Source organism: Centroberyx gerrardi, chromosome 12 (genome assembly GCF_048128805.1).
Source record: "Centroberyx gerrardi isolate f3 chromosome 12, fCenGer3.hap1.cur.20231027, whole genome shotgun sequence".
Taxonomy (NCBI): domain Eukaryota; kingdom Metazoa; phylum Chordata; class Actinopteri; order Beryciformes; family Berycidae; genus Centroberyx; species Centroberyx gerrardi.
The window spans coordinates 5,929,570-5,950,226 of record NC_136008.1 but is presented as its reverse complement, the minus strand read 5'-3'; the positions used below and the strand labels follow the sequence as shown (position 1 = coordinate 5,950,226).

The 20,657-nt window shown below is 41.5% G+C and overlaps 1 protein-coding gene across 2 annotated transcripts; it reads left to right on the top strand.

Annotated features, from left to right (window-relative positions):
* Window positions 1-692: 692 nt before the first annotated feature.
* Window positions 693-19,453, top strand: LOC139931012 (retinoic acid receptor gamma-A-like). 2 transcript variants are annotated; one of them, XM_071924379.2, is made up of 8 exons: window positions 693-852; window positions 3,851-4,005; window positions 5,590-5,731; window positions 9,313-9,479; window positions 12,516-12,692; window positions 15,142-15,208; window positions 15,442-15,600; window positions 16,783-19,453. In XM_071924379.2, exons 1-8 carry the CDS (start codon window positions 693-695, stop codon window positions 16,977-16,979), a joined length of 1,224 nt encoding a protein of 407 aa, XP_071780480.1. In that variant the 3' UTR covers window positions 16,980-19,453. The 2 variants fall into 2 exon arrangements, with proteins under 2 accessions (XP_071780480.1, XP_071780479.1); XM_071924378.2 differs by having other exon boundaries at window positions 15,004-15,208.
* The last annotated feature ends 1,204 nt before the right edge of the window (window positions 19,454-20,657 follow it).

Genomic DNA, 20,657 nt, shown 5'->3' with positions numbered 1-20,657 from the left:
TCGCTGTAGCATTCCTATAGAATATCCCTATAATATTTGTATAGTAATTTTACAGGATTGCTGCAGTTTCTGTTTGTGAAGTGCAGATTCCTCGAGCACACACACTCCCATCCCTCCAGCCTGCAGCTCCACAGTAAAAGCCCCGCTGAAGCTGGAGCTGGAGCGCACGGTGTGTCGGTGCTCGGTGATGTCAGACCGACTGGGTCATCTGCGGGTCAGCGGCGGAGGCGGTTCACGGAAAGTTCACTCGCATATATTAGGTAACTCTATCGGCCGCTGTGACATAACTAGTATGAAGTAGGTTGCTCTGAGACGGCCAAACTCATTCGTCAATAAAGGAGAGATAAGAAGTGCTGGAATAAACTTTGTTATGCTAAACAGCCGCTGTGTTTAACCGGGTTTTCTCCGCAGGAACCGACTACAGTATTCTGTTTGCGGGCTGCGCCTCCAGATGCCAACACTTTCCGACCGTCGATGGGAGATATAGGCCTGGTTCCGAGCGCACACGCCCCTTTGAATATAACATCGGCATGCTTTAACGTTGAAAAGCCGTCTGCATCAAGGACAAACTTCTACCTAAAATGTGCATGCGGTAGAAACTGAGAGAAACCGACCCGGAGGATTTTCGCTCTTATTTCTGTCTTTTTTTATATGTGGACAAATCTCCAAAGGACTTTGATTTACATGCGATCATGTTTGACTATATGGATTTTCTAGCTGTCGGTCCCGGAGAGATCCTGGACCTGTACTCGTCCAGCCCGGCCTGCATGCTGCAGGAGCAGGACCGGAGCTTTGCAGCCTGTTTCCCTGAAGTCACCGAGTCCGACTGGCAAGTGCACCGGAGCTCCCAATGTAGGTGAAACCATGGTTTGTGATATTGAGGAAGAATACATGTAAATCAGTGATGTAGTGGTGAATAAACAGGGAAACTAATACCTGCTGTTGATAATCATAAGGCAAACATTCACTCATACAATCCAGAATTAATTATATTTTCAGAAAATAATTAATGTATGCTTTACCACTTAATACCACTAATATTTTCACACCACATCAGTTGATACTAAGCCTATACTTCCCATGGTGTATAATATATATATTAAAAAAAAAAAATAATAATGGGTAAATTGATGTCAGGTGGGTTTACAATCCACTACATCCCTTATTTAGGCGACAGTTGTTAAGCCTGAAAATGTATAATTTGCAATAATGTGCGGATTTACATCGTTTAGTTAATACTGTAGTCGAATTTTAGCATTTGTCATAGTGTGATATTGATATATATAAGCCTGGCTATGTGCTACAGTAGGCTACATACCATAGTAATAATCTTTTCACTGAAATAATCCAACCAAAACATTAGGATGCAGTAGATGCCAAAGCAAATAATGCTATACTAGTCTATCTTATAGGTGTCCTTGCAGGTTATATATTGGTTATATACTCTATATACAATATATTTTGTAGTTTTATTGTCCGCAGTGGATTTAGGCCATCAGCTGCAAGTCAGTCTGAATTGCTCTTATTTGCCCAAGTTTCACATCTGAATGCTGAAACTGCTGACTGTCACTCCACTTGCATTTTAATGATATTTTATGTAGAAATGTAGAGTCTTCTTCAAATTATTCCTGGTACATTTCTCTCAGTCTCTCTCTCTCTCTCTCTCTTCCTGTCTTCATATTGCAACGCTTTTCATGATGAGTTTCCTCCTGCAGAGCATTATTTTTTTTCTCCAGAATTTCATCAGCAGGGAAATACTGAGTGCAACAGAACAGTAGTATTTGGAAGTGGAGCAGTGTGTGTGTGTCAGTGTGGTGAGTGTTTGGGGCAGAGCAGGCCGGTCAGCTCGGGGTCACCGGCGGTTCACCGGACGGTCACCGGCTCAGGAGGTCAGACAAGACCCAGACTGGGGCTGCCTTCACTCGCCCCTCCATCCGACAGCTAAACACTCGACTTTTCAGGAAAAAACTACAAAGCCGAATCTCACTGAAGGCGCTTTGAACCAGGATGTGATGAAAGTAGAATCAGATATCGCTTTTATGGGCCTTAAACAGACAGCTTTGTCATCACTAACAGTCCAGGACCCCCCTCCCTAAAAAGAAACTCCATGATGTCGTCTTCTAAACTTTATGTCTTCCTCATCTTTCAGCCTCCGAAACTCTCTATTCCCTTAACATACTTTGTTGATATAAATGGTTGACTCAGATGATGCATTGTTGCATACATCAAATAGCTCCATCTAAATAGGGGCCAACTTCTTTCCCCTTCCCCCGTCCAAATCACTTAGCGTAGCATAACATCCACCACACACACACTCTTTCTGTTCCTTCTCTCTCACTCTATCCCATCCTCCCTCCCTCCCTCTCCCTCTCTCTCATCAGTCAGTTGGGCTTGTGGCATGCTCCTACATTGTTTTGCATTGGGAGAGTGTTCTGGCTAATGGGGCTGTCCTTGTTTGACCCGCTGATTCCAGGTTCAACCAGAGGCCACGGGTTCAAGGGGATGGAGATAAGCATTTTTTCTCGTTTTGTCTCCTTTTGAAACGGCTTTCTTGCTTCTCTGTCAGTGTTTCGAATGGTGGAGGTGATGTGGAGCCAGCGGGAGGCTGGCCGAACCCCGCAGATGGGAGACTCTTTCTCCTCATGAGAGAGAAAGGATTTCTGTTGTGATAGATGGTGTGAAATGATGATATGCTTCTATGAAAAAAAATGCAGGTTAAAGCTGCGCTAGGCAACTTTGCACATTGGCAGCTCCAAATGGCAGCAAGAGGTAACTGTTTGAACTTCAATACCCAGAAATCCTGTGAGGCGATGCACACAGCTCGCTCATGTTTACCAACCGGCCGGTCTGTGCTGCTTTATACCAAAGAGACGAGAGAGGAGAAGATCTAACATTGGTGAGTCCAGCTTTCTCTGGACGGAAAGCTGCTCACTGCTGTTTAGGAGACAGTTTGGATTGTTTTATCACTTTCTGTGGGTGGAGAAGTGTCCATACCCAACACCAGAATTTAATTTGGGCAAATAGAGCAAATCTACAGGGTCCCAATTAGTGGAAATGGGACGCTCTTCTCTATTACAGCCTCACTTTGTGATTTAGGCTGATAAGACTGGTGTAGTTTTACATTAAAGCCTTGCCAAGTGCAGCTAGGCTGAGAGAACAAAGACTGAAGTCTACTGTTACTGCCGGCAATGAGACCAGGAGATGAACTTTAGCAGATTACCTATTTTCTTTTCAGTCAAATCTAACAGAAGCTTTATGAAATTGAAAGGACTTTGAACATCTAATAATAATGTAATACACTTTGAGTAGGGTGAGTCTCCCTTCTCACTCTGCCACCCTGCTGCCCCATCTGGTTTATGCTGCTGTTTCTTTATCAAAAGTCCCATAGAAATGCCATGGAGACTGCAGACAGGCAGTTCACAGAAATAGGCACAAGGGTTTTGTAACATGTTTATCTGAATGCACAGTATTTAAGACGAAGTAAGGGTAAGGTTATTTTTAACACCTAATGCAGCAGAGAACTTAAAATTGTTGATTTAAAAAAACAGTATAAAGTTAGTTTTACTTGTCGGTTTCACATTTTTTCTCTGTTAACGTTACACCCCCTTAATCAGAGCTGCAAAATAGAAAAAAAAACATTTTCATCTGTCTTTCTAGTGTTGACCGCCTTCAAATGTAATCTAGTTCAACCTAGTTTAGTCGTCCTTTGTACATTAGAGGACTGTGGTTACTGGGCAGCTTCCAGGTGTGAATGTGTGCCGACTGGAGTTTCAGTTTCTCTGGAGGCAGAAATGATCTGTTGGGTTGAGTTAAGCCTTTGTATTTGTTTGTATTCGGTGTGTATTTGCAGCGGTGGAAAGCCAGAGCTCCAGCTCCAGCTCGGACGACCTGTTCACCAGCCCCCCCTCCCCCCCGCCGCCGCCCCGCACCTACAAGCCCTGCTTCGTCTGTCAGGACAAGTCTTCAGGTTATCACTATGGAGTCAGCGCCTGCGAGGGCTGCAAGGTGAGGAGTCCTGCTCTTCCCTTTCAATCTGTCCACTATGAAAACATCTTTAATCTTTAACAACTTTAATACAATATAAAAACAGGAAGGTTTCATTCCAAAATGCCATGTGTCCATTTTGGTAAACAAAACATCACTTGATATATTGTTGTTTATATGTAGGGCTGAAACTAACAATTATTTTCATTATCAATTAATCTATCTATTTTTTTCAATTGAACAGTTAGTCTATAAAATGTCAAAAATAATGACAAATTCCCATCAGAAGTTACCAGAGCCTTCAGTGATTCTTATCATTTCTGCCAGCAGCCAAAAAAAACCCCAAATGTTCATTTTATAATGATATGAAATGGAGAAAAGCAGAAAATCTCAGCTTTTGTGAAGCTGTAACCAGCAAATGTTTGGTATTTTTACTTGATAAATGACTAAAACAATTAAGCAATTATCAAAATTATAATTGATCAATTTTCTGTCAATTGACTAATCGATTAATCAGCTAATCATTTCAGCACTGTTTATATGTTGCTTTTTTTGGAAGCTATGTTCTTTGGATAGCTAATAACTAATCATTAATAATCTATCGGAAGTTTTACTTTTCTGCCAGCAGTCATTTTGTCAGAGTGTGAGTCATGTTTTGGAAATGGAAAATCTCATTTTGACCCAATGATTTATGTTACCTTATTAGTTACCTTATTTTCAATGAAGTAACTGTGCTTGTGCTTAATTAATTTTCCCAGCATGTTTCCTCATGTTCCATTGCATTTGTCACCTCAACAAACATAATAAAACCTATTTAAACGCTCACAGGAGCGTTTGATTGCTGTATTTACTGAAACCAAACACATTTATCACTGGAGGGCCTGAACTTTGTCCTGATAAACTGCTTCTGTGTCAAGAACGATGTGTTCAGTCAATATTATTGACGACGACTTCTACATTACACAACACAAATACATGCCTGCTTCAACATTAGGTGTCCAGCTATTGATCATTTGATTTGTGTCATTCCACAAAGATAAATCTCTGAGTCTTTTTAACAACATTTTTTTTAGAGATGTACCGACATATTGGCAGACTATCAGTATCGGCTGATATCAGCTTTTAAAAGCAATATCGGTATCGGTCCAATATTATTTTTACTGCCGATATTCGACCGACTATGGAATTGGCATTTCTGTCACCTTTTTTTTCTAGGAGTGTGTCATTTAATACAACTGTCAAATTAGCAACAGAATAAAACTGACATAGTCTTCTCTTTAAAAATACAGTTATAAGATTCTTGCAAAAATGCATATCAGTATCGGCCGATATGAGTGGGAAAATATCAGATATAGGTATCGGCCTCAAAAAACCATATCAGTGCATCTCAAATTGTTTTATGATCATTTTTCCTTTTCATTCTGTCTTTCAGTTTCTCTTGCCCTTTCTTCTTTTCATTGAGTTTAAGTTTGTTTTTATAGACTCCTACTGAGTTTTTGCTGCAGATATACCCACTAAAGTTCAGACAGGATTGTTTTAATACCCTGGTAAGTTCCTTCATTAATAACTAATTTTTCTTGTCTCTCCTCCCCGGCGGGCCTGCAGGGTTTCTTCCGCCGCAGCGTGCAGAAGAACATGGCGTACACCTGCCACCGGGACAAGAACTGCATCATCAACAAGATCACCAGGAACCGCTGTCAGTACTGCCGGCTGCAGCGCTGCTTCGCTGCGGGAATGTCCAAGGAGTGTAAGTGTCTGATCCGCTTCGATTCAACGAGACGCAGGAAGAGACTCTGTGTTGGAACATCCTGCTGTACTTCCTCACAGGGGGAAAACAGTGGGAGAAGCCCTGCAGCATCTCAGGCCGGGTGTTTCATCCCCATGTGAAATGTGCACCGTTCGGAAAATGTGACATCTACTCTTAAAGTGTAAAGTAGCACAAACTGAAAACAAATTTTGTAACTTTTTAAAAATAGTGGGTAACTTATGTCCTTGGTTAGCGTGACATTATGGGCTTGGGAGACTGTTTTTATATTCATAAACATGAATTTCCAGTTCAATTTTAATATTTGCATTTTTTTTGGGTCCTTTTCATTTTGTGAGCGAATCATAAAAGCACAACACAGTGCTAAAAATACCACCTGATCTAGTGCAAAAATATATAGATTGTACTTGATGGTAGAGCTGGACAATTAATGAAAAAAAAATCAAAATTGCAATATGAACTTCTGCAATTTCCAAATCGCAGAATCTGCAATTAAGATTAAGAGAGAGGGGGTCCAAAATGGAAACAAGGTATCCTAAACAAGGTGTTTTAGAGCTGCAGGTAATCTTTGGTCCATGAATCAAGTACAATATTGGTGAAAACCTTTCATCAGACTCAAACTCAGTAAATCCTGCACACTGACATCTATTTTTTTAACAAAATCAAAATCTTTAAACAATTTTAAAGTTCTAAAAAATGTATGACAAGAAAAACTTGCGATGATATGAATCGCAGTTTAAATTGCTATTGCAATATTCTGTCAAATAATCTCAAATTGATTTTTTGTCAATATCTTTCAGCCCTACTTGATGGTGTGATCATGTGATGTGGATTCAAGTCATGTAACTTGGACCCGAGTCTTTTTAAACACTTGTGATGTATTGGTGCCATCAGTAAGCGAACCTGAGGGAGCAACAAGCGAAACGCGTTGTTCGCTCCTTTTAGAAGCCGATTTGCAAATACTGTAAGAAAAATATAATAATAAGATGTAATTATATTTTCAGCGAAGCCTCACAGTGTGCGGTTGGGTCATTTCTTTATGTGGACTGTTTTGTATTCCTGAGACCAACCAGCATCTGATTACAAGTGGCTGTGCTCTACTTTTTAGTAGCACCTGATTTTATTTGGGCTGACCCGGTGATTCAGCTGGTTTTCTTACTCATGCAACTGATGAGTAAGAAAACACTCTACTGTCTCAGCCCAAAGCGTCATGCTGACCCTGACGGTGAGTTTTATAAATAACCATCATGCCTTTTCCAAACAGATTTGCAGTATGTGCCACTACTAAAACACAGAGTTTTACTGGGGAGATTCTAATATGCGGTCCATTGAACTTGCACATAGGTGTGGATAATTTGGGTGGATTTTGAAGTCACAATGAAATGAAAAATGACTTCTTCACCTTGATAGCTATTTCTCCTACTCCTATTAAACAATAAATGCCCCCCCAAATATTTATATTTCCTTGTAGTTCTATGTCAAAATGTCACCGCCCCAACATCCTGTTTCAACCAGAAATACACTGAATGACAGAAGCAAGACATCTCTGAAATGCCGTTTCCTTGGGACTTTAATTATTTAACCCTTAATTAACATGCTGAATTTCACTGGCTGTCACCTGGACTACTGCTGAGAATAAGGTAGCCATGGCAACCACAGCCCCACTAAATTTATGAAATTTATGAAAAGATCAAATTAGCGAGCTGCAGATTCTTTGCGCGGCAGCACAGTTACTGTTGGGTTTTATGAATAACGACCATTGAGTGATAAACCTTTAGATCTGTTTTTTTGAAAATGGATATATGGTATGGTTTTGCCTTATCAAGGTTTCCCCTTAATCATTTTAAAGACGCATCATTTATTCCAGCTCAAATATTCACTTTTAAAAGCGAGATTCGGCGGCATCAGCGCCTCGACTGTACAACAACAATAACAACATCAAGCGTTTCATTACCCAGAAATCCAGTGACCTAGATAACAAAGTGTCTGCTGTGTGGAGGATCCACCCAGCCACATGTTTCCCTGTCAGACAGACACATTACATAAATCCATCACATGGATTAGCCGGGCGGACGCTATGTAACTAGTCGCTGGCTGCCGCCGCGGGCCATACTCACTGATTGGTGTGTAACATGATCTCACTAACAGTGTTTACACAATGGCCGCCTGGATGTAGGGCATCCAGAGAGAGAGAGAGAGAGAGTGGGAGGGAGAGAGAGAGAGAGGGAGGCTGAGGCATGACTGTGTGTGTGTGTTGCATAATCCTGAGTCTCCCTGACATGTGGATGGCAGCCTGAGCTCGGTCTGCGGGATGCAGTGAAACGTGTTGACGCTGTCGTGGGAGCGGTTATGAAAGGATAACCTGGTTAGGCTGCGGCGGCCCCGCTTCACCTGCTTCCTGGAGCAGAGCGTGGCGATTAGAAAAGGTTGTTGTTATGCTGGAACAGCGAGTCTGACGAAAAGCAGAGCCGTTAATCAGATCTTTGTTCTCCATGTGATGAAAATGGGAGGGGGGGGGGGACTATGTCTTTCTTTCTGTCCGTCTGTCAGACACCACTGGTCTGATTTTGACAAAACTTCGAGGAATGATACATCTTCACGCTGTATTCTGCCGTTTAAAAACATTCCACTGATTGGACTAAAGATCAAAATTTGAGATGCAGATGTGATATCTCAGACTGCTCTGCTTTTTACAGAAACTTGGGAGAGATGAAGCATTTTGGCGTCATGGTTTGATGTTAAAAAATTAGACTGATTGGCCTGATGCTAGAATTAAAGGTCAAAATTTGAAACTGCTGCACCACCGGGCCGATTTTGATGAAAAATGGAGGGATGACGCTTCTTGTTTCTGATTGGCCCGAGGGCTGCCTGCATCATTCATGGGGGACGACATGTTTACTTGTAGTTGTATGAATGCACTGTTCAAATCCTACTGTTTTAGACCAGCCGCTTTAAAAAGGCCTAAGGGCGAAAGTTCATTTTTTAGTTGTCATTCTGTTCCCAAAGCAAATGATGAAGAAATGCATAATGTAAACATAAAAATAGAAAATAAACCATTTTGCGGTTATATAAACAAAGCCAGCAGCTTCAGCACACGTTAAGTGGGAAGTATGTGAAAGAGTATGAAATTCTTACATGGATGGATTTACTTACAGTTGCTACTTACAGATACTACAACATCAGAAGCTACTTATTGATAGGTTGTTTAAATAAATATGAAATATTGAACTCTCTCTTCCAGCGACTGCTCTCACTTCTCTTACTTTTCTGGACAAAAATCTCCAAACAAAGTCTTTTAGAAATGAGTCAAATTAATTAAAGAGTGTCTTTTCTCAGTGATGTCCATGTGTTTTTGAACTTATAGAAGGAGTTTCATGGAAAGTCTCACGAAAACTCACTCAACACGTCAACGGCCATGTACAATTTAAATTCCAGTGATAATAAGAAAAACACCAAAATCGGAGTTATGTGTTTTTAACCCAATAACAGCCATACTGAATCCATTTCAATCCCTAATTTTCTTAACTTCCCATGACCTGCTTCTTTTCCTCTGCTCCCCCCAGCGGTGAGAAATGACAGGAACAGGCGGAAGGGGAAGAAGGAAGCGGTGAAGATGACGATCATAGAGACGTACGAGCTGACGGCGGAGCTCGGCCTGATCGTGGAGAAGATCTGCAGAGCGCACAGAGAGACGTTCCCCTCGCTGTGCCAGCTGGGAAAATACACCACAGTGAGTCACCGGGACGAGCCTGGCTGTTAAAATAATGTTCCTCAGAAGGGAGAAAACAAAAGTATGCAGAGAGGAGAAGGACACAGATGCTCATAGTGGCTTTTTGATTTAATTTGATTTGATTTGATTCCATTTAATTCCATTTGATTTGCTTCATTCAAAGTTTAAGTTTATTAAGTGGCAGCTGACAAGTCATCTGAAATACGTGAGCATCACAATAGTGTTTCGTTTAAAGGGTACACATCATGATATAAACGAAAAAATAATAAATCACATAATAAATTATCAAAACATTGTGAGATAAAAAGACATTGCAGCACATAGCCAGGTAAAAAACGGCACCAAAATATGAGCAAGTATATATCTATATACTGTGTATACATGTATACATATATACACACATATACTGTACATATAACAAATATACTGTATATATACATAATAATAAATAGTTAGAAAAAAAAACGAAGGTGGTGGACATGGTAAAAGATATAAAATATGTATATTTATACCACAATAAAGTGTTATGTAAAACACATATTTCCATTGTGGCCCTCAATGGAAGTCATCCAACATAAAACACAATAAAAACACAATAAAAACATCATAGGATAAACATGGTACAAGGTAAATGTCCCACTTCTCACTTCCTTTGTAAACACTGCTTTGGTCGGACAGTTTCCACAAACTGAAACCAGAGAAGCGAAACGAGCTCGGAGCTGCAGATCTTTTCACTCTGGGGATTATTCAGGATTTAAAGCTCGCACTGGTGTTGCAGGAATGTTTAGCTTTGAAACCGCAGCAGTATGAGACTTGTGATATCTAAGGAGCAGCGACATTTATAACACCGAACATATGATTACTGCAGCTGAAAGGCCGGAGCTTGATGTTCACAACAGCCGATGTGTTCAATTCTGCTGTCTAAACTGAAGATTACAAGCAAATTCTATTTAAAAACTCTGACAAAATGAGGTATGGTAGGAATATTATTTGAAAATTTCAGTTTTGTTTGACACCACACCTAACATTACCATTCGGTTCAATAGGAGGAACATGAATTCGATTAATTAACATGCGGTTTTGCATATGTGAGCAATATCATGATATATATCGATATAGAAAAAATCCTTATTGTGATATTAATTTCAACCATACCGCCCAGCCCTAATACGAGTGTCAGCTGAAGTTCGAAATTGTGAGAATGTAAGTCATGTAAACACACCAATACCAAATATGAGAGAGAGATCAGACTCATGTTGTGGGCTGATGACTTTTCTCTGAGAGGAGAAACCTTCTTCTCTGTGACTTCTCCTGCTTTAGTTTCTCTGTGAATAAAAGCGCTAACTGATCCACCTCCAGATCCTGGTCTGCCAGCAGGGCTCCAGACGGATCCAGACAGGCTTCATGGTATCTGCACCGGTCGAGGTGGGAGGTCCGCCCACACCGTCTGGAAATACAGTCAAATAATAATACTGAGACTTTATTGATCCCCTTAGAGAAATTCTCTCCTCACTTGCCCCCTTTTCCATAGAGAGGTCAGAGGTCAGAGGTCAGAGGTCAGCTGTTGCTCCAGGACACTTCAGCAGCTTCCCTTGGCAGCTCTGCCCTCTCATATCACCTTCTGGCTGGATGCTCTGCCAAACACTCACAGAAAATCCATGAAAAACAAGAGAAAGGCAAAACTTAACTAGGATATAACTGAGTGTAACTGGGTGTTACTGAGGTCAAGTCTCGCCTTGGTTTTACGTTTTTCTAAGCCTGTGCTCTGTCTGCTACCAAGCTAGAGAGCAGTGGGAGTGAAGAGCGCTGGTTTGCCTGTGTGAAATGAGTTGGTTGCTATCAAAAGCTCTTTGGAAATAGGTGTCAAATGGGTAAAAACATGCAAAATGAGCCACAAAAAGCTCAGGAAAATCTGTTTATGTAGAAACATTTTAAAAGCCTATATCGGCGAAGATGTAAACTTGTAGATGTAATGGTGGTAAGACAAAGTAAGCTCGTCATATTGTTCTACACAAAAAAAATGGTCTTGTTTTTTGTGTTTTAACTTTTATATCCATGCCGTAGATTTTGTTCTGTTAGAAAACCAGAACAGAGAATTGGATTTTTACAGACTGTTACTGTTAAACAAAGCTACAACATAGTTTTAGGTTTTTCCCACGATGACAAAGAGAAGAAAACTCCCAAATGTTACACATTACAGTAATCAGACTGGTATATCTGGGGTGTGTCTTTTACAAGCCATGCATGTTGCACTATCACATAGTTGTGGTTTCTCAAGTCAGCAGGAACAACCAGTGCTTGGCAGTATGAGTCAAAATAGGGAAGGAATAGTAATCTGACTGCATATCTATCCCACAGGTTCAAAATAATAATCTTCCAGGTTCAAGATTAAACATCAGGGTGTCTGTGTGTTCTTAGAAAGTCTGAAAAAGTCTGAAATTATGTCAATTTAAGGCCTTAAAAAGAATTAAAATGTCAATAATAATTCAAATAGCAGACCTGAAGTTCATTTGGCTTGTAATATTTCAAAAGAAAATAAGATGTTTCATCATCCCACAGTGACTCTTGCTTTTAAAATGTACATCATTGCACCATGTATTATGTAATCAACAATAACAACAACAGTAAAGACATTAGTAGGTTGATCATCAAATAAAGAGGCAATGTCCTTCTGTGGAGATATGAGGCAAATATGACCATCTACAGTGTATTTTCATGCAGCGCCTTAATAGTTTTACAGCCTTCATTAGCTATGTTTGAATGTCTATGTGTGTTCAAGTAGTTTCTGACAGATTTTTGTTTATTTTAGTTTAGTTTATTAGTCTTAAATTTAATTCGGGTCGCATTAAAAATGTCTTTAAAAAAGTCTTAACTGTGCCTTTCTGAAACCTGAAACGTGAACTTTAACAGCTCTGCAGTAAAATGAACAAGTGTCACAAATGTCCTTCCTGTCCTCTCTCTCTCTCTCTCTCTCTCTCTCTCTCTCTCTCTCTCTCTCTCTCTCTCTCTCTCTCTCTGCCCTTCCTCCGGCGGCAGAACTCCAGCTCTGACCACAGGATCCAGCTGGACCTGGGTCTGTGGGACAAGTTCAGCGAGCTCGCCACCAAGTGCATCATCAAGGTGGTGGAGTTCGCCAAGCGGGTGCCGGGCTTCACCGGCCTCACCATCTCCGACCAGATCACCCTGCTCAAAGCCGCCTGCCTGGACATCCTGGTGCGTCTGTGTGGGCGGGACTGTTAAAAAATCTGTGACGGGTTTTATTGGTTGGAATTTTTATTTACGCCTACTGGTGCAGCATGAGGTCACCATTAAAGATACTCTGTTTTTGAGGAAGTAAAAGTAATGGGATTTTGATATAGAAATACAAGAAAATGTGAATTTAATATTTTTATTTGGCATTTATTGTTAAATAGGTCTATATTATGACATGGAGAATTAGCTAACAAGGTGAAAAAATCTTGAATAACTTGATTTGCATGCATGCACCCACACACACACACACACACACACACACACACACACACACACACACACACACACACACGCCATCCATAGCTGCTTGTGCGTTTCACACTTTCTGTGGATCTTGAATCACACAGCCTACGTTTATACTAAAGACAGACAGACAGACAGTCAGACAGACAGACAGACAGACAGACAGACAGACAGACAGACAGACAGACAGATAGGCAGACAGGCAGACAGACAGGGAGACAGACAGACAGACAGACAGGCAAACAGACAGACAGACAGGGAGACAGACAGACAGACAGACAGGCAAACAGACAGACAGATAGGCAGACAGGCAGACAGACAGGGAGACAGACAAGGAGACAGACAGACAGACAGACAGACAGACAGACAGACAGGCAGACGGACAGACAGACAGACAGACAGACAGACAGGGAGACAGACAGACAGACAGACAGACAGACAGGGAGACAGACAGACAGACAGGGAGACAGACAGACAGACAGGGAGACAGACAGACAGACAGACAGACAGGCAGACAGACAGACAGACAGGCAGACAGACAGACAGGCAGACAGAGAGACAGACAGACAGACAGACAGACAGACAGGCAGACAGACAGACAGACAGACAGACAGACAGGCAAACAGACAGACAGACAGGGAGACAGACAGACAGACAGACAGGCAAACAGACAGACAGATAGGCAGACAGGCAGACAGACAGGGAGACAGACAAGGAGACAGACAGACAGACAGACAGACAGACAGACAGACAGGCAGACGGACAGACAGACAGACAGACAGACAGACAGGGAGACAGACAGACAGACAGACAGACAGACAGGGAGACAGACAGACAGACAGGGAGACAGACAGACAGACAGGGAGACAGACAGACAGACAGACAGACAGGCAGACAGACAGACAGACAGGCAGACAGACAGACAGGCAGACAGACAGACAGACAGACAGACAGGCAGACAGACAGGGAGACAGACAGGGAGACAGACAGACAGACAGACAGACAGACAGACAGACAGATAGGCAGACAGGCAGACAGACAGACAGACAGACAGACAGACAGGCAGACAGACAGACAGACAGACAGGCAGGCAGGCAGGCAGGCAGGCAGGCAGGCAGACAGACAGGGAGACAGACAGACAGACAGACTGACAGACAGACAGACTGACAGACAGACAGACAGACAGACGGACAGTATAGCTGCATGTTTTATTCTCTTTCATCTTCCCTCCCTCTCCTCTGTCGTTCTCTGTCTCTCTCCATCCGCATCAGATGTTTTGTGTCTTCACCTGTGATAACTCACTCTGAGAGCACCGTGGGAATTTAATGTAAAATCAAAGTCACGTTGGGGTGTTTGTCGGACGAGGCGCTCTGGGACAGTTATCTGCCGAGTTCATCGTGATCCTCTGCTGTTTTAGATCCTTAAGGAACTTGGTTTGATGCTATGTGTGGTTTTTAATTGCTTCCTTTGGAGTCCTGTTTTGAAATGTTTCCCTCGTTCGTTACGTCTCCTCTTTCTGTTTTACAATGACCTACTTTTGTTTTTTTTATTCTGTGGCTTCCTATTATATCTTTTGTTCTTGTGTACTCTTTCCTTTTCTTTCTTTCTCACTTTTATCACTCTCTTTATCAAACCTGGAATATGTCACACTTCATCAAAATCAAAGCACAGCAAATCAGTTGTGCTGTGCTTGTTATTCAGCCTCCCAACAAGTCGACGGTCAATAAAAATGAGGGTCGGTGTCATAATCGTTATTGTTTTTTTACCACAATATATAGTAATACTGGTTATTGTCCCATCCCTACCTACAACGTATACACAGCACCACACATGACTGGTTGACAGGAGGATGTACGCTATCGGCCAGCTGTATGGTTAAGGCGTCAAAATCATGAGATACTCTCAATTTGGGTTTTTGATAAAGCATGACAGATTTTTGGTTTTCCATGATAGTGCGTTGCTCCCTGAATCTGAATTTCTCTGTTGTGATATTGTGATATTCTCACTCTCTTCTTCTCCTCCCGTCTAGATCCTGAGGATTTGCACTCGCTACACTCCTGACCAGGACACCATGACCTTCTCAGACGGGCTGACCCTGACCCGGACTCAGATCCACAACGCCGGATTCGGACCGCTGACGGACCAGGTCTTCACGTTTGCCGGCCAGCTGCTGCCGCTGGAGATGGACGACACAGAGAGCGGCCTGCTCAGCGCCATCTGCCTGGTCTCTGGAGGTACTGCAGCCCGTACTGACGCAAAACCCTAAAACCCAAGAACCGGTGTTACATTAGTAACCTAGTGAACTGCTATGCACTGATTATAGCCACGGAAAATGGTGATATATGTAAACTATTACACTGGAAAACAACAATTTTACCACGTACCAGGACACACATTAAAAGTTATAGCTTGGTGTGAGATTATTTGAAGAGTCCTTGTTTAAATTGTCTGTGTTGTCTCTGAACAGACCGTCAGGACCTGGTGGAGCCGTCAAAGGTGGAGGTGCTGCAGGAGCCTCTGCTGGAGGCGCTGAAGATCTACTCCCGCAAACGGCGGCCCAGCATGCCCCTCATGTTCCCCAAGGCCCTCATGAAGATCACCGACCTGCGCAGCATCAGTGCGAAAGGTCGGAGGGTCGCTGCTGACTAGCTGATAGATCATCCTCCATAAAATTCAAGATTTATCACAAATTATTCCAATAATATAGCTACTGTAACTGCTTACGTACCGATTTGTTCGATAAAGAAAAGGGAAAGTGATCATGTTGGGGCTGCAGGGGAAATTACTACCAGACATCAGCCAAAGCTGTTTCCTGGCATGCTTTGCTGGTCACTGTGGGAGGTAATTAATCATTTTTAGAGGCTGCTTTCTGTTCTGTAGCTGCCAAAATCTACCAGCATTTGCAGCTGATGAGCAAAAACCGAAGTTTCCCACCCTGTGTAGTGTCTCATATAAAGCCGTGGTCACATGGGATGTTTTTTGAACACGCATGCACCTTTTTTCAGTTGTTCTCAGTGGTTTGGTTGTGGCAGGCGCGCGTCTCGTCCAAACTGTGTTTCAGATACAGCGTGTGTTGAGGTGCTCCAAGTTGAACATGTCACAACTTTACTACGCAGCAAATTACGTCAATGCAAAAATAGCCCTTGAAATGCACGCTATCTAGATGAAGCTCTTGGACAAAATGATGAAACCCTCTGTGCTCTGTTCTTCCTAGGAGGATGTCGTATATCCACATTCTGTTTCAGAAGGGGAACGTTCTCTTGTCCTTTTTTATTTTTAACGTTATCCCCTTTGTCGGCTACAGATTACAGGTTAGCTAGCTAATGGTAACTACATAGCTTGCAAGTTGTTGTCAAACTTCTGCTCAAAAATCTTGCTCTCTCTATTACTAGCATACAAACACTTTGTGTTTTAGCAGGAGAAAAAAAGCCTATTATCTGATGATGGCCTGACTCTGCACAATATAGATATATAGACATGTGGGCTAAGTGTAAGCCTCAGTCTAGGTGCAGCGTATTGCAGTGTAGTGTAGGGCAAGTGTAGGTCTGATCAGGTCAGAGCAGGTGCAGAGGGAAGAGCTTCTGGTTCTGGGATGCCTGAATTTACTGTTGAGCCTCCTGGAGGTCTTGTGGACCTAATTCAATGAAACATCTGTGATGGGAGGTGATAATCCCTACACTTTATTACACTTTAATACCCCATTGACACACATTGTTACTTTTCAATACAGCATCTGTTAATAAAATAATATGACGCACTGGAAATTCCGTGTCCCTTTTAAAAAGTGCATCTGCGTCCACTTCCTCAGGTGCGGAGCGGGTGGTGACGCTGAAGATGGAGATCCCCGGCTCCATGCCTCCTCTGATCCAGGAGATGCTGGAGGACCTGGAGAACCTGGAGAAGCAGCAGAAGAAACAGTGTGAGGAGAACGGAGAGGAGCAAAACACCGGCCAGCACACACTCTCCGTCTCCACACAGTACCTGGACACTGGCTTCTTGGTCTGAACCCTCGAAAAAGAACAATACCTCCAACAAAAAAAAAACCCCTCCCTCCCCAAAGAAAGGCTAACAATAACAGCTACGGATGCAGTCCAGAGGGCTACTAGTGTTTTACCTCAGTCTTCGGTTCAGCAGAGGCCTGTCAGTGAATATTCAGAGATTGGTGGAGGGAAATACCGCCATGTTTGAAGGGTGACAACACAAGGAAAGATACTATTGACTTGCCTTCCTGCACAAAACAAAGACGAAGCCTAATTTCTGTGAGGTGGGAGGGTTCAAACGATGCTGTAAAGGGGGAGAAAGATTGGGGAGGATGATGCAACAAGTTACAATCTCTTTCCTTTTGTTTTCACTCCTGCGGCATGGCGGCGAGCATCTCACAACCCGTTGGTAATCACTCTCCAAACTTTCTGTGACAGGTCGCTACTGTATTTATATTTGCATGATATATCACATGGATTAATTTCTTACCTCATTAAATAACAATACCTTTAGTATTAGGGTAGCAAAGTTAGCAAATATATGGAATGAAGAGATGTTTCTGGAGTTTCTGAGCTTTTTACGTACAAGGTGGATTTTTATTCAGTTAGGTTCTGCTGTTTGGGCTCCTGATTTGTTGAGTGTAAAAAAAAAAAACAGAAGCTCTGGACTAATTGTTTGAAGAGGAGAAAAAGCAGTTTTATATGTACAAAAGGGAAATGTAAATACAAAAACTTGACAATGAAGTATTTACTCATAAAGGCATCATAAGTACAAAGTGAATGTTTATAGCTGGCAATAACATCATCATAATGTCACAAACTGACATAACTGAGTTTAAGTTAGGAAATTACATGAGTAGAAGTCTGAATGTTGGCCAGTATCGTTCGGTATTCACTGGAGGTAAATACAGAAAACACAGCGATGCAGTTCTAGAGGTATTAGCTTGTTGCTCATTGGTGAATAGGAGTCAAACTCCTGTTGAGGCCACCCATACAAATGGCATATCTTATGGTAAATTGCATATGTTAAAGGTGCCATGTGTAGCATTTTTTTTGCATTTTGCCTTTATTGGATAGGTCGCAGTAGAAAGAGACCCAGGCCAGATTCAAACGTCATGGTTACATGGTACGCACCTTAGCCAACTGAGCCACCAGGACGCCCCATATGTGCAGCATTTTACCCTCAATAAATCATCACCACATTAATTTTTGTATTATTATCGTAAACAAACTAGACCATCACTTTTATAGAGTTTTATATTGTGTGCCTCCGATTCAGATTTCGTGGGGAATCTGCTGGATTGCTTTGTGGCATAAAACAGCAACTGGTTCTACTTTGCAAGTAAAACACAACTTTATTCCAGTTCCAATATTCTAACTGCAAAGTTCACGTTAGCTTACGTTGTCCCAAAGCATATTCACTGTGATCAGCTCTTATAGTTCTTCTTGCTCTTCAAAACAAGCAGCAACATCCTCTTTGCAACAGGAGGAAACAGGGTTTTCTTGGGAATACGATTTTATTTTTGACAAACACAAAATGCTACACATAGGACCTTTAACTTCTCAGAGACTTACTTAAAGGGGAGCACCACTCAGTCTAAGAACTCTCTTCCAAAGCCAATTGAACAACAGGACAGAGGTTCAAACGCGTGACATCATCAAGATTTAAAATCTGCTATAGTTGACTGGGAAATCCACCCAGGGGTTTTTTTCTAGGGATGTGGGGACATTTTCTGATTCAGAGCTGATAACACTACTATGCAGCAAGTCTTTTAGGGTATAAAACTCAAACATTCTGTGTCCACAAATTCAGTCTCTCATTCAGTGTCTATGGAGCAGTTACAGATTGTACCTGATGACATCACACGTTTTGGTTTTAATTTCTGGTTTTTGTTTTGGTTTAATTCTTCTCCAACCTTGGAGATTTTCATATTTTAACGTCAATCGAAGGATCACATTACACACAAAATTCTACAACTCTTGGTCTTATGAAACTGAACATGAATGTTTTAAAACCTATTGAATGAACTAAAAAAAAAATCATGGTTGTCAAGCTAAAAACATGGCTGTTTTTCTCAATTTCCTGAAAAGTTGACATTTTGGAGATACAAGGTTTTCACTGGACAGCAACAAAATATTGATTGGACTGTTCTAGACATTAGGATTAATACAGTATGTGAAATGTGAAACTTAGTAATGTTCCCCTTTAAGTGAGATCTGTATCTTAGTGATTTGAGGTAAAAATGGATTAATGCATTCATGCAAGAAGCAAAAAAGGAATATCTAAGTGTCTAAGCAGGAGCCCATGTACTGTAAGAATGTGCCTACTACTCTAAATGTGTTTACATTTTCCATCACTGGAAGTCATGCATGATTAGCTTGGTGCAGCAAGTGCGATTACACTCTTTCATGTCAAGTCCACATTCCACATACCATGGTATGGCTTTGTATTTCTCTATGATGATTTTTCACGGTGCATTTGTTTGTGATACTACTAAATAGATCAGATTTCATATAGTTCTTGGTCTATTAAAGTCTTGTGTACTGGATTTCACTTTATTGTTCCATGTTTCCACTGATGCTGCTGGCTTTTGTGTTTTTCAGCAGACACAAAAGGATCATGTTTCAGACTGAGGCTTCTCTCAAAGCGTGGTTCATACTGCCCCCTGTAGGTTTGACAGGGAATTACACTGCATCACAGTAAATGTTCAAATTTGCATCTGCTCTGAGCTCATGTGTTTAGTAATGCACAAATTTAATTGTGGGGGCCACTTGAATCGGACCATAGGAAGCTACATTTGAGACTGCTGTTTATGTTGTATTCTTAAATTTTCTTGCATATTTCACAAGTAACTAAAAAGTCACCACATTGTGCAGGTTGCCACAGTACACTCAGGTAGTTTCTTCAGCAGACCAGTGAACACTAGACTAGACACACAACACCCACTCCCTTTTGAAGTAAAAGGAGAAATCATGTTAAAGCAGCTAAAGTCAAGTCAAGTAATTAGCTATTTTATGTACAAAGACAATGACATCATTGGTCAAAAAAGAGGAATCAGCAGATACCAAGAGTTGACTATGTTTAGTTTTGACTCCCTGAGTCATTGGCTGAAATTCAACCTCGACTCTCAAGCTTCTTGAAGTTGAGGAATCGACTCTTCTGGGGTCGAACCTCCACCACTACATCTGTTTATCACCGAACCAGTGCAGATTACCCAGCATGCCTGCTTCCAGTTCATGATGGGCTTTTCTTTGCAGTACAGCAAAAGAGGGAACAATGTTAGTTTAACATAATCACAACTGGAGCAAAAAGGCTTCCTCTTCATTAGATAATGTTTATTCAACATCAGCGTACCACAGGTTGCTATTGCTTACTACAGATTATACTGACAAATCCATTTTGGATGAAAGTGCATCAGAAAGCTTTACCTGAGCTGCCCTCAGATCTGAGCAATTTGAGAATGTACATTTACAGTGAATTACATCCATAGAATCTATATTTGATGTTCAATATATTTGAATGACAGTCACAGAATATACATTAATGTGGTGCAAGTACAGCATAAAGTGAAAAAACAAGCATTCAACCTGGTTTTCACTTTCTGGCAAAGCCGCAGTTAAATATTGTTCTACGTTTGAAAATCAATGTTCACAAAAAAGTAAGATTCAATTTTGGGTCAAGGTGAGGATCAGGTTTCTAATC